Source organism: Lynx rufus, unplaced genomic scaffold, assembly GCF_022079265.1.
Source record: "Lynx rufus isolate CCGP_SWC_20201006 ecotype Redwood Valley unplaced genomic scaffold, mLynRuf1.p SCAF_7, whole genome shotgun sequence".
NCBI classification, from domain to species: domain Eukaryota; kingdom Metazoa; phylum Chordata; class Mammalia; order Carnivora; family Felidae; genus Lynx; species Lynx rufus.
This window is the reverse complement of record NW_025814889.1, coordinates 121,548,896-121,563,123: the sequence shown is the minus strand read 5'-3', so window position 1 is coordinate 121,563,123 and position 14,228 is coordinate 121,548,896. Positions and strand designations below refer to the sequence as shown.

At 38.8% G+C, this 14,228-nt stretch overlaps 1 protein-coding gene across 1 annotated transcript in view; it reads right to left on the bottom strand.

The window, feature by feature from the left end:
* Window positions 1-14,228, bottom strand: part of ANO4 (anoctamin 4) — a 241,617-nt gene that overhangs the window by 33,523 nt on the left and 193,866 nt on the right. The window contains exons 19-22 of the mRNA XM_047066400.1: window positions 13,450-13,561; window positions 12,417-12,474; window positions 12,181-12,278; window positions 9,760-9,902 (exon numbers count right to left, since the gene is read on the bottom strand). Of these exons, the coding sequence (XP_046922356.1) occupies window positions 9,760-9,902; window positions 12,181-12,278; window positions 12,417-12,474; window positions 13,450-13,561 (411 nt within the window). The remainder of the gene's footprint in view (window positions 1-9,759; window positions 9,903-12,180; window positions 12,279-12,416; window positions 12,475-13,449; window positions 13,562-14,228) is intronic.

Sequence of the window (14,228 nt, the reverse complement as noted above, 5' to 3'; positions counted from 1 at the left end):
TAGCTGTTGTTATTTCCTGGAGATTCTTCTGAGGGGAATTCTTCCGCTTGGTCATTTTGGATAGTCCCTGGTGTGGTGAGGACCTGCAGGGCACTTCCCCTGTGCTGTGGTGTATAACTGGAGTTGGTGGGCGGGGCCGCAGTCCGACCCGATGTCTGCCCCCAGCCCACCGCTGGGGCCACAGTCAGACTGGTGTGTGCCTTCTCTTCCCCTCTCCTAGGGGCGGGATTCACTGTGGGATGGCGTGGCCCGTCTGGGCTACTTGCACACTGCCAGGCTTGTGATGCTGGGGATCTGGCGTATTAGCTGGGGTGGGAAGGCAAGGTGCGCGGCGGCAGGGGGGGCAGGCTTAGCTCGCTTCTCCTTAGGTGATCCACTTCAGGAGGGGCCCTGTGGCAGCCGGAGGGAGTCAGATCCGCTGCCGGAGGTTTGGCTCCGCAGAAGCACAGAGTTGGGTGTTTGCGCTGAGCGCGCAATTTCCCTGGCCGGAACCGGTTCCCTTTGGGATTTTGGCGGGGGAGATGGCGCTGGCGAGCGCCTTTGTTCCCTGCCAAACTGAGCTCTGTCGTCCGGGGGCTCCGCAGCTCACCCTCCTTTTGTCCTCCAGCCTTCCCGCTTTCCGAGCAGAGCTGTTAACTTATGACCTCCCAGACGCTCAGTCGCGCTTGCTGTCGGAACACAGTGTCGGGCCCCTCCGCTTTTGCAAGCCGGACTCGGGGGCTCTGCTTGGCTGGCGAGCCGCCCCTCCGCCCCGGCTCCCTCCCGCCAGTCCGTGGAGCGCGCACCGCCTCGCCGCCCTTCCTACCCTCTTCCGTGGGCCTCTCGTCTGCGCTTGGGTCCGGTGACTCCGTTCTGCTAATCCTCTGGCGGTTTTCTGGGTTATTTAGGCAGGTGTAGGTGGAATCTAAGTGATCAGCAGGACGCGCGGTAAGCCCAGCGTCCTCCTACGCCGCCATCTTCCTCTCCCTTTTTGTATTTTTGATGTTACAATTTACTTCTTTTTATGCTGTCAATTCATTAACAAATTATAGTAGTTATAATTATTTTTAATCCTCTTTTCTTTCAATCTTTATACTATATTAAGGGGTTAATACACCATCCTATTACAGTCTTCTATTTTGAATTTATTTTTCGCCTTTACCAAAGTTTTATGTACTCTCATATGTTTTTATGTCACAATCAGCATCTTTTCATTTTTAGCTTGAAGAACTCATCAACATTACTTGCAAGGGAGGTACTGTGGTGGTAAACTCTTTTAGCTTTTGTTTGGGAAAGCCTTTATTTATTCTTCATATCAGAGGGAAAACTGCCAGGTAAAGTGTTCTTGGTGGGTAATTTTTATCTTTCAGTACTTTAAATATGTCATTCCATGCTTCCTGGCCTGTAGAGCTTCTGCTGAGAAATCTGCTGACAGCCTAATGAGGATTCTTCTTAGGTTACTTCCCCCCCCCCCCACCTCCTGTCCCTGCTTCCTTTAAAATTCTTTATTACTGATTTCTAACAGTTTCATTATAATGTGTGTTGGAGAAGTTTGTTTGTTTGTTTTTTTGCATTGAGATAAGAGGGTGTTCAACTAGCTTTGTGCATTTGTGTGTCCAATTCCTTCCCATGATTTAAGAAGTTTTCAGCTATTATTTCTTTAAACAAACTCTCTGCCTTCTTATCCCTCTCTTCTCTTTCTGGTATAGCAGTTATTCTTATATTTGCCATTATAACTGAATCTGAGAGCTCTTATAGGGTTTCTTCAGTTTTTAAAAATCTAAATTCTCTATCCTTTATTTCTATATTCCTATCCTCTAAGTCATTTATTTTTTCTTCCATCTGACTTTCTCTAGTACCTAACCTATGCTCTTCATTGAATTCTTTATTTCATTTACTGAATTCTTCAGCTCCTGAATTTTTTTTTTTTATAAATTCAATCTCTTTGGTAAAGAACTCCTTCTGTTCATTCATTTTATTCCTGAGTTATTGAATTGCCTGAGTTTTCTTGTAGCTCACTGAATTTCTTCATAACAGTTTTGAATTCTTTATCAGTTAAATTATAATATTATGTGCCTTAGAATTTTGTTGCTGGAAAATTATTTTCTTTTTGTAATACCATATTTCCTTGATTTTTTCATAGTATTTAATGGTAGGAACCTCCAATTTTGCATTTGAAGTAGCAGACATTTTCCTTTGTTATGAATTTATGTTTACACATCTTATAACTCAACAGGCTACATGCCTAATAACTTTTATAGTTTGCCAAACATATGGAAACTCTAGATGAAGAAATAGTAAACTATTGCTTTCAGGCCAGTTCTGGCCAGATCCCTGGTTTTGTTTCTTTTTGAAAACTATCTCTGAGCTAAACATGGTTTTTTATATGTGAAGTGCTTATATTTATAAGTACTTGTATAATATTTTTCCTCTTGACTCCAAAGCTTAAATTATTTACTCTCTAGCAAGGTTCTTGATCTCTGTTATCAGTTATGTTTTTTTCTACAAGAAAATGTTCCTTGTGCTGCTGTTAAGGCAGATAAAGAGGGAGATGATCACTTCAAATATGGTCATTGATTAAGCTGGGCTGGTTTTAGATGGTAGTTTTTATAAAGTGTGGTTCACCTCTGGTTTTTTTCTTGTTCTTTGGCTGTGACTGAGAACCTGGTGACTGTTTATTTTCTTAGTCCTGAAAGACTGTGAGAGGTTCAGTTCTGTCCTTTGTAAGATTTCAATGTTAGCTCCTTAGCTTCTTCCTCATCACATCTTCAAAATATTACATTATTAGAGACAAAAAGTGGTTTTACATAAAGCTAAAAAGGTCAACAGTAAACTAGGAAAATCCTAAACTGTTTACACATAATAACACATCTTCAAAATGCATAAAAGAAAAGTTGACAGTACTAAAAGGATAATAAATTCACGATCATATGTGGGGATTTTAATATACTTTTCTTAGTGAATAAAATAGTATCTTAGTAGATAATATCTAGTAGAGAAAATAGTAGATAAAATAACTTAGTAGATAAAGTAGACGAAGTTTAATAAGACCACAGAAGATAAAGACAACACAAACAGTGTTGACTAATTGACATATGTAGAGCATTATATCAAATAATTGCAGGACACACTTGAAGCACTCACCAAAATAGACAATATACCAGGGCATAAAGCAAATCTCATCATATATCAAACAACTGAAATAATATAGAGAATATCCTCTGACCACAATGAAATTAAATTAGAAATCAGTAACAGAGGGATAACTAGAACTAGAAAATTCCCATCTTTTGATAGTAAGCAACTATCTAAACATGTAACATTACTAAAGCAACATTACTAAAGTTGCTTACTTTAGTAACATAAACATAAAAGTAAGCAACATTACTAAAAAAAATACATAGATCAAATATGAATGGCAATGGAATATATCTTAACAATGAAAATAAAACATGCCAAAATTTATGGGATGCAGCTAAAGAAGTGTTCATAGAGGAAATTATAGCTCTAAATGCCTATATTGGATAAGAATAAAAGCTGAAAATCAGTGATTTAAGCTTCCCTCTTAAGATACTGGTAAAAGAGAAAATTAAGCCCAAATAACACATAGGAAAGGAAATAAAGATAAAAGCAGAAATGAATGAAATATAAGGCAAATGAGTAATAGAGAAATAAAATCAACAAAGCACAAGTTGATTTTTTTTTTTTTTGGAAAAGATTAACAAGTCTCTTGACAGACTGTTAAAGAGAAAAAAGAAAAGTACAAACTATAGAATTATAAATGAAAAAGAGAACAATATTACAGGCCTTATATAAACAAAAAGTTAAGAAGAGGGTATTTCAAACAATTTTGTTCCACTAAATCTGAATATTTCCACGAAATGGATAAATTTGTTAAAAAACAACTAAGAAACAGCTATCAAAATGGATACTCAAAATAGAAAATTGAAATAGTCCTATAGCTATTAAGTAAATTAAATATACAGTTACAAATCTTCCCACAAAGAAAATTCCAAGTCTAGCTAACTTCACTGAGTTCTTCCAGATATGTATGTAAGAAATAATAATCTTACACAAGCTGTTTAAGAGAATAGGAAAAAAGGGGGAAAATTATCTGAATCAGAGGTCATCATAACAATGACACCCAATTCTGAAACATTACAAAAAAGAAAGTATAGTATATGTTTCATGAACTTACATACAAATATTAGCAAATTAAATTTGGCAATACAAGCAAAAAAAGGATGACCAAGTGATTATTTTTTCCAAGTCTGCTAGGTCAGTGGAACAACCAATAAAACTTTAACAACCAATAAAATCAATCAATGAAATTCACCACATTAATAAAGAAGAAACACATGATTTTAGATTTAGAAAAATGATTTGATAGAATTTAATTACAACTTATGATAACGCTTAGCAACCTAGGGATATAAGTAAAGTTCTTAAACTTAACAAAAGGTATGTACATGGCAAGGTTGGGGGATAAATGAGTAGGCAGGGCACAGAGGATTTTTAGGACAGTGAAAATACTCTATATAATATTATAAGAATAGATATATGTCATAGTACATTTGTCCAAATCCATAGAATGTAAAACACCAAAAGTAAAGTAAACTATGGACTTAGGGTGATTATGATGTGTTAATGTAGGTTCATCCTTGGTAAGAAATGTGCCACTCTTCTCAATTTTGTGGTAAATCAAAAACTGCTCTAAAAACAAAGTCTTAGAAAATCAATCAGACTTCCCATCAACAGTGCAAGAGGGTTCCCCTTTCTGTGCATCCTCACCAACATCTGTTTTTTCCTGAGTTAATTTCAGCCATTCTGACAGGTGTGAGGTGGTATCTCATTATGGTTTTGATTTGTATTTCCATGATGATGAGTGATGTTGAGGATCTTTTCATGTGTCTGTTGGCCATCTGGATGTCTGCTTTGGAAAAGTGTCTATTCATGTCTTTTGCCCATTTCTTCACTAGATTATTTGTTTTTCAAGTGTTGAGTTTGGTAAGTTCTTTATAGATTTTGGATACTAACCCTTTATCTGATATGTCATTTGCAAATATCTTCTCTATTTCTGTTGGTTGCCTTTTAGTTTTGCTGATTGCTTCCTTTGCTGTGCAGAAGCTTTTTATCTTGATGAAGTCCTAATAGTTCATTTTTGCCTTTACTTTTCTTGCCTCTGGAGCTATGTCAAGTAAGAAGTTGTTGCAACCGAGGTGGAAGAGGTTGCTGCTTATCATCTGTAGGATTTTGATGGTTTCCTGTCTTGCATTTAGGTGTTTCATCCATTTTGAGTTTATTTTTGTGTATGGTGTAAGAAAGTGGTCCAGGTTCATTCTTCTGCATGTTACTGTCCAGTTCTCCCAGCACTATGCTAAAGAGACTTTCTTTTTTCTATTGGATACTCTTTGCTGCTTTCTTGAAGATTAGTTGGCCATATATTTGTGGGCCCATTTCTGAGTTCTTTATTCTATACCATTGATCTATGTGTCTGTTTTTGTGCCAGTACCATACTATCTTGATGATTACAGCTTTGTAATATGCTTAAAGTCCAGAATTGTGATGTCTTCCACTTTGGTTTTCTCGTTCAGGACTGCTTTAGCTATCTGGGGCCTTTTGTGGTTCCATATAAATTTTAGGCTTGTTTGTTCTAGCTCTGTGAAGAAGCTGGTATCATTAAAATTTTTTTTAAGTTTATTTATTTATTGAGAGAGAGGGGCAGAGAGAAGGAGAGACAGAATCCCAAGCAGCCTTTGCATCATCAGCATACTGCTCAATGTGGGGCTCGAACTCACAAACCATAAAATCATGACCTGAGTTGAGACTGAGTTGGACACTCAACTGACTGCCACCAGGGGCCCTTGTTGGTGTTATTTTGATAGGGACTGCATTGAATGCAAACTGGTACAGCCACTCTGGAAAACAGTATGGAGGTTCCTCAAAAAATTAAAAATAGAACTACCTTATGACCCAGCAATTGCACTAGCATGAATTTATCCAAAGGATACAAAAATGCTGATTTGAAAGGGTATATGCATCCCAATGTTTATAGCAGCACTATCAACAATAGCCAAATTACGGAAGGAACCCACATGTCCATCAGCTGGTGTGTGTGTGGGGGGGACACACACACACACACACACACACACACACACACACAATGAAATACTACTTAGCAATGAAAAAGAATGAAATCTTGCCATTTGCAACAACGTGGATGGAATGAGAAGGTATTATGCTAAGCAAAATAAGTCAGAGAAAAACAGATATCATATGATTTCATTCATATTTGGCATTTGAGAAACGACAGATGAACATAGGGAATATAAAGGAAACTGGACAGCACTGGACAGCAATATGCAGAAGAATGAACCTGGACCATTTTCTTATACCAAAGGAAAAATAAGATAAAAACAAAGAGGGAGGCAAACCATAAAAGACTCTTAAATACAGAGAACAAACTGAGGGTTGCTGGAGGGTGGGAGGGTGGGGGACATTATGGAGGGCACTTTTTGGGATGAGCAGTGGGTGTCATATATAAGAGATAATCACTGGGTTCTACTCATGAAGCCAAGACTACACTGTATGTTAACTATCTTGAACTTAAAATTTAAAAACATTTTAAAAAATCAATGAGAAAAGAAAATCCCAATATAAAAGTAAGCTAAGTGTAGAAATTATAAATCTGATTCTAAAAGTTACAGAAACCAATTTTGAAGAAGAACAAAGTTGAAGTTTTTGTTCACTTTAATATATCAGCAAGAGAGTAAGAAGCCAAGTCACCAACTGGGAAAGGCTATTTGATTTGCAACATAGATACCTGACAAAGGACCCATATCCAAAATAGGTTAATAACTTCTACAAATCACTAAGAAAAAGAAACAATAAGATCATGGATTTGAATGGGAATTCACAAAAAAAAGCATAGCCTTATAGCCATAAATATATGAAAAGGTGTTCAGCGTTACTAGTCACCACGAAATTTCAAATTAAAACCATGACATACTATGACATACCAACCAGAGAGGCTAATATTTGCAAGGACTAACAAGTTTTAGTGAGTGTGTGGAATAACTAATACTCTAAGACTGCTAAGTTGTAAATTGGTACAACTTAGTTTTAAAAACTCAGTGTTTGCTGAAGATCAACAGGTGCCTATCTTATGGCCCAGTAACTCCACTCCTACATAAATTCCCTTCAGAAATATGTACATATGTTAACCAAAGCACAGGTACAAAACGTTCACAGAAGTATTATTTGTAAAAACTCAAACCTGGAAATATCCCACATATCTATCCCCAGTAGAATGGATAGATAAATATTGCTATATTCCTATTTATTTCCAGGAGCCTAGAAGATCTGCAGACTCACAAAATAGTTCATCTATTGGCACAGTGACATCTGCATTTCCACAAGTAAATTTGACTTTTTTTTTTTTGATTCAAGCTTGACAGAGGCTTTGATTCCTATTAGAAAGCATTTATCTAGCATGTTTATCCTTAGCAGTGCTCATGAAGTTTCATACTCATAAATTTTATGATATGGGAGAGGGTTGAAAGTTGGGGGGTGGGGTCTATGTGATTTAGGGGAACAGAAGAGAAAATTGGGGACTATCTGGGAGTAGAAATGCAAAAAAAAAAAAACCCACATATGCCTAAAGATGGAGGTGAGTATCAAAGAGAAATTCCACCTGCTTCATAATTTTCCTTCAGGTATACATTCTAAGAATACTATATGGTAACGAAAATAAAATTTTACTACCTGTAGCAACATAGAAGAATCTTATAAACATGATGTTGAATGAAAGAACAGTATGTATTGTATAATTTCATTCACATGGAAATTTTAAAAAGCTACAATTAATCTATGGCATTAAAAACCAGAAAAGTAGTTAGTGAGGGTGTTATGACGTGGAAAGAAAACAAAGGAGCCTTCTTTGATAATGATAATATTCTGCTTCTTGATCTATCACAAAGAATGGCAAACATTTTCTTTAAGGAGTCAGTAAATATTTCAGACTTGATGGGCTGGGCTATACAGTGTCTGGCACAACTACTCAATTCTACTGTTGTGTAAAATGAACTATAGATAATATGTAACTAAATGGATATTGCTATGTACCAATAAAACTTTATTTATAAAAATAGGCAGTGGGCTCAATTTGGCCTGAGGGCTAGTAGTCTGTCAAACTCTTACTTACACAGATGGGAAAATTTGTAAAAATTTATGGATCTGTACACTTACTTGTATAGTTTTGCATTATCTGTTATACTTTAATGAACACATTTAAAAATATATAAAACAAAGCAGGGAAGTCATTAAGAAAATAAAATGACAAGAATAGAAGGAAGCAGTTAGGATTCTCTGGTCTGCTTGCGATGCTTCCAAGATTTGTTTCTTGTTACAGATACCGCAGTACTTGGAACTGTACTAATTCCAGCCACATAAAGGCTTCTTTTCAAGCACTCAATATACCAACATTATTGTTCATTTCCTTCTTTATGGGAGAAGAGTCCATTAAGAGATCTCAAAGGGGTTAGTTCTCTTAATGAATTCCCTTTATTAAGTTTTATTATTAATGCCCACATTGATTTCTTCTCTGAGTTATATCATTCTGCCCTTCTATAATTGAAACTCCAAAAACAACAGTAGATGCTTAAGACATAAGCAATCTAAAAAATGTTAAGCATCAATTGTGCTATTCCTTTAATTTTCAGATTTTTCCCAGAAAGAACTCCTTTCAGAAGTAATGCTTCTTGTCCATCCGTACCCTCACTTTTACCCCCATGTTACAGAGCATAAACATAACTGAAAAAAACAAACAAACCTATACACACTCAATATATCTGCTAAGAGATTTTGTTAGCTTTTCTCCCCTGGGAGATAAGAACAGGAAAATAATAACAATGATACAGATAACATGTACCAAGTGTATACTATGAGCCAGTCATTGTTCTAAGCCCTTTCCATTCATTAACTCATTTAATCCACACAAAGACCTTATGAAGTGGTTACACTCATTATTATCCCCACTTTAGAGGTGAGCAAATTGAGACAGAGATTGTTATTACCCAAGATTTCATAGTTAATAAGTGATAGGGCTGGGATTTAAACCCAGGCAATCTGTTTCCATAGCCCATGCTCTTAAATAACATGCTAAGATAAATAACTTGGGTTTGAATAATAGAGAAATCTAATTCCTTAAATGTAAGTTGCATAGTTTAAGCATTCCTGGCTTCCTGCCATCATCTCCAAGAGAAATGGCTGCTCCCCCTAAGCCTCCCCTGATGCATCCTGCAGCATCTATTATACTTTACTGCACTTATTTTTATATCTCTGACTTTCCCCCCACATAAGTTCTTTGAGAGCTGGGACTATGCCTTATTCCTTCTTGTAGTTCTAGTGCCAAGCATACGGTCTGTTTGGACATAACATGGCTCAATACATGTCTTCTAAATGAGAGAATCAATCATGCCATGAATGATAACTCCTTTTTCTTTGGCCCACCAAATTTTCCAACCCATTCTTGTTTTCTGGTGATTGATTATAAGGGACAGGACGCAATATCATGAGGAGTTTGAAGCAACCAGGCTTTTGGCACCATCTCTATGGATTGAACTTCTTAAAGCAAGAAACTCTCTCCTCTGAAGCACTTAACTTAAGAATCCCCACATGCTTCTGGCCTCAGTGATAATGGGTGCATGTCTAGCTGAATTATAGCTTGAGATCTAGAATTTGAATTTAGAGTTAATAGGATAAAATAGGATATTTCCATACTCATTTCTAAGTATTCATCGAAGAGTCCATAGGCGTTCATGGGCTGAAGGTTGTAGTCCTTTTCCCACTGTGGGAAACTTATTTTTCTTTCAGGTCCACGTTCCTGTCGTACTTTCCTTCTGGTCCACCAATTCTGAATTAACCTGCACGACAAGATAAGTTCCTTTAAAAAAATATATGGCTGTTCGTAAGACATAAGTAATAAGACAGAATTCAAATATGGAACCATCGTTTAAAACTTTTTAGGATAGGCTGCCAAGGACATAAAACCTTGGATTAGGAAGAAAATAACAATGGAGGCTATACTTCATGCATTTGTACTTGCAAGTGAACAGAATGTCTGATGAACTTATTTTAAATATTCATGAAATTGTTTCATGTTTAGTGTTGCCTTGGAGGGTTGGATAGAGGACAGAGAGCATCTATAAACTGATCCTCTGGCACGAAGGCAATACCCTGACCTTGGAGTAGAGGAAGGTTTGGCTTAGCTGACTTAACTCAGGACCCATGAGCAGTCTTAACCATGTGGGTGCTGATCTGCATATTCTGAGGGAGGTCCTGGAAGATCTGCAAACCCACTAAATGCTTCCTCTTTTTGGCACACTGAAGTCTGCATGCAGTTCCACAGTTGGACTTGCCTGCTTTTAGCTTGATCTTGAGACAGGGGCTCTGATTCCCAGTAAAATGCATCCTATACTGGTGAGGTTAGCACATTAATCCTTAGTAATGTTCAGGAGTGCATCTTATGATACGGAACGGGGTTAAGGAAATGGGTGGGGGGTCAGGTCTGTGTGCCGTAGGGGACAAGGAAAAATTGAAGGGTATCCAAGGGTAGAAATGCCCCCAAAACCCCCCCAAAAACAAAACCAACCAACCAACCAACCCAACAAACAAACAAAAACCCAACCAGAAACAAAATGTGAAATAAAGGAAAAAAATGAGAGGGGGTATCGAAGACAAATGACCTATTTCACAATTTTGCTCTATGTCCATAATACTAGAAGATAAAATATAGTTCCCTTGGGGGCACCTAGGTGGCTTGGTTGGTTAAATAACTGACTTCAGCTCAGGTCATGATCTCACAGTATGTGGGTTTGAGCCCTGCATCAGGCTCTGTGCTGACAGCTCAGAGCCTAGATCCTGCTTCAGATTCTGTGTTTCTCTCTGCCCCTCCCCTGCTTGTTCTCTGTCTCTCTCTCTCAAAAACAAATAAACATTAAAAAAATATATATATATAGTTCCCTTGATGTCTCTGACATTTGATAAATTATGGTTTATACTTTAAAGAAGCATACAATGCTGTTAATTTTTAAACTTTATGCATTTAAAAAAGTTTTATAGAAAACATCAAGCACTTGGAATACGTTTTTTAAAAAGAATTCTAAGAATCGGAAACTACTGGCATTGGCTCCGACAAAGAGCCAAGAGGGGACTTTTTCAAAGCGATCCAAGTTCTAGCTAATTGTTCTGGTTGAATGGTCCTCCCTGAAACCTGGAGTACTCTATGGAGACACCAAGCTGCCATGAAAACCAGTAGGTGTGGAAGGAATTAAAGCAGAAAGAGAGAGGCTCCTGGGTGGCTCAGTCAGTTAACTGTACGACTCTTGATTTTGGATCAGGTCACGATCTCACAGATTGTGGGTTTGAGCCCCATGTCGGACTCTGTGCTGACAATACCTCTGAGCCTGCTTCAGATTCTCTGTCCCCTCTCTCTGCCCCTCCCCTGCTTGCACTCTTTCTTTCTCTCTCAAAAATAAACATAAAAAAAAAAAGCAGAAAGAGAAGTGGCTGATTTATGTTCCTTTAAAACTTAACTGACCAGAGCTGAGCAAACACAGCAGAATTCAGTTATCCTTATAAAAGTGATGCATGTTTTTTGCCTATTGTCATCAACAAACTCTTATCACCAGGTGAACATATTTTTGCTGGTTAGGATATGTTGACTTAGAAATACTCCAGTTTCTTTTCTGCATCTCTAAACTTTTTTTCCCATAAGTTCCTTTCCTGTAGCGTTTGAATTTAAGATAGTTAAAAAAAATTAATTCCTGATTTATCATGGGCGTGGGAGAGCAGAGCTCTAGTTAATGTGTCCTAACTAGTGAGAGCCTTGCAGTGCTATGGTATGAGGGTCAGAGGCATCATTTAAAGAAACTTCCAAGCAAGTGTTCAATATTTAGGGCCCCACAGAGACTTTTTAAAAGGATATTCACTATCATTCATACTTCTTATGCTAAACCTTCCTAAAGAGCTAATGTTTATTACTTTCATGACCGTCTTTGAATAACTGAGCATGAACGCTTAGCTCCAGGTACACGCCCTGGTGTAACTGCTGAGTCTGCATTGCTTATCTTACTTGCCACACCTAGAAAAGCCAATAATGAGCAATGCTGCATCTCTACTACACATGTCTAAGGTACTTACGGGTAGCCAAGTTCCATGAAATTATTCCAGGTCTGCTTTAGCACCATTATAATACCCATTTGCATACAGAGATCAATAAGGCATCCACTAGGGTGGCACTGCGAGGTAAGCAAACACAGAAATTCCAGAATCAATGGAGAGGAAGAAAGAGTGTCTGGTTTCTAATCTGCACAAAGTGGCCCTAGGCTGTTTAATAGAAGTCTGTAGCAAACAAGGAGATAGGGAAGAATACAGACCTCTTCTAGTCTCCATCTGTTTATCAGCCTCAAGTAGGCACCTGGGTGTCCTGTAAATCTTTAACACACAGAAAAACAGACCATTAGCATCCTGTAGGTCTAAGCTTTCAGTGACTATTATGTTCAGGGTAGCCTATCCTCCAGTGAAAATTACGGGTACAATCAGGTCTGAGAGAATTAGGAAACTCTCCAGAGCTGTCAAAACTGCAGCTTCTGGAATTCTCCGGGGGATATATCCCTTCTGGACTGCCTGGCTGCTAACCACAGAGGCCAGCTCTTGTTGCTTGCTGTGACTTTGAACATTTTCTGCTAAGTATCAAGTGCTCTGGCCTGTGTAACAGCATGTTGGATTAAAACACATTCTGATCTTTTTGAATGAACGTTTCATTTAAAAAAATAACCAGCTTCACTATTTGACTAGAATTGCATGCTGAAGTAGCTCGAAACCGAGGAGAGGCTGCTGCATCCATCCCAGCAAAACCCAACGCTCCACCCTCCTCTGGTTCTCATCTCCTGGGAAACACTTCCTGGAGCAATGGAATCCATAGGACAGGACTTCTCCACACAGGAGCCTTTCCAAATCCTCATAACTGCTGGATTCGGAAGTTGCCTACTCTTCTCTGGAGTCCTACGTCAGCTCCTTTCCTGTCTGGATGCCTTTCCCTTTTCTGTGAAGGCCGGCATCCAGGATACACTGCAGATCACTGTCCCCATTACACCACCTGCTTGCATTGGTGTGAGACCCAGGGTCCTGATTCAGGTGTGCATGGAGCCCACAAGTTTTAAATTCATCCTTCACTTGTGCAAATGCTTCTCCTCTGTGTACCTTACACTGAGAAAAGGTGCACAGGTAACACTTGAGTGGAGCGACCATTCCCCACGAGGAGAATAGGAAGGGAAAGGAGGAGGCTGATCTTCTCTTTTTAGCCTTTGTAAAAATCACTCTAAAGGAGGTGCTTCTCTGTCACCCTGGTCAGCGACCTCTGAGCGCTCTGTCCTGGCCTCCAAAAGCGTGGAGAGATCAGGATCTTACCTTCCAAGGAAGAATGCGATGTAAAATGTGGAGCTGTTCAGATTGACAAACTGAAAAAGAAACATTTTCAGGGTGAAGCTGTTCTCCCACTCAGACTCTGTGCGAGGCTGTTCTGTGGACAAAAGGGGAGTAGAATTTGAGAGGCTGCATTTGACCCCTTCTCAACTCCCTCTGCCCTGCTCCCTATACACACAGGAGCAGAGATGTTCTAAGGAAGCTGCAGGAGACCACAGTGCCTGTAGATGGTATGTGATGGAATGGACCACCCAGGGGATCGAGCCTTAAGCTTGCAGACCAGTCCCATCCAGGTTGTGGTGGAAAGCAGCTACTGACATGTCTGAAGGGATGGAATATCCAGTTTGTTCTGCTGTGACAGGATGCCCAGAGAGCCTGGAGTAGAGGCAGCCAGGCTTAAGGGGCCTCATTCCAGGCCTGGCACCCTGCAGGAGTCTTTCCGTTGCTCTTAGTTTCCCCCTGTGAGGTAGGGTCTGTGTGGGGTCAGTTTCTCTTCCAGCTCCTAATAATTCCTTGTTCTCAATATCTATTCTGGTGAAATGTCAGGTGCTGTTGGGCAAGAGGGAGTCAGACCCTCCCCTCCCAGAATGCTGAGTATCTGACTTCTTTGCCTGTCACCCTCATCCATCATTTTTCATTCCCGTGGACAAATAAAAAGGAGACGACCTCATTTTTAGAGCTTTTACTGTATATCACCATCTGCATCTTATAATATCCTGACCTCAGTCATGTGCCAGTTCTCATCTCTTTATATTTTGACTTCC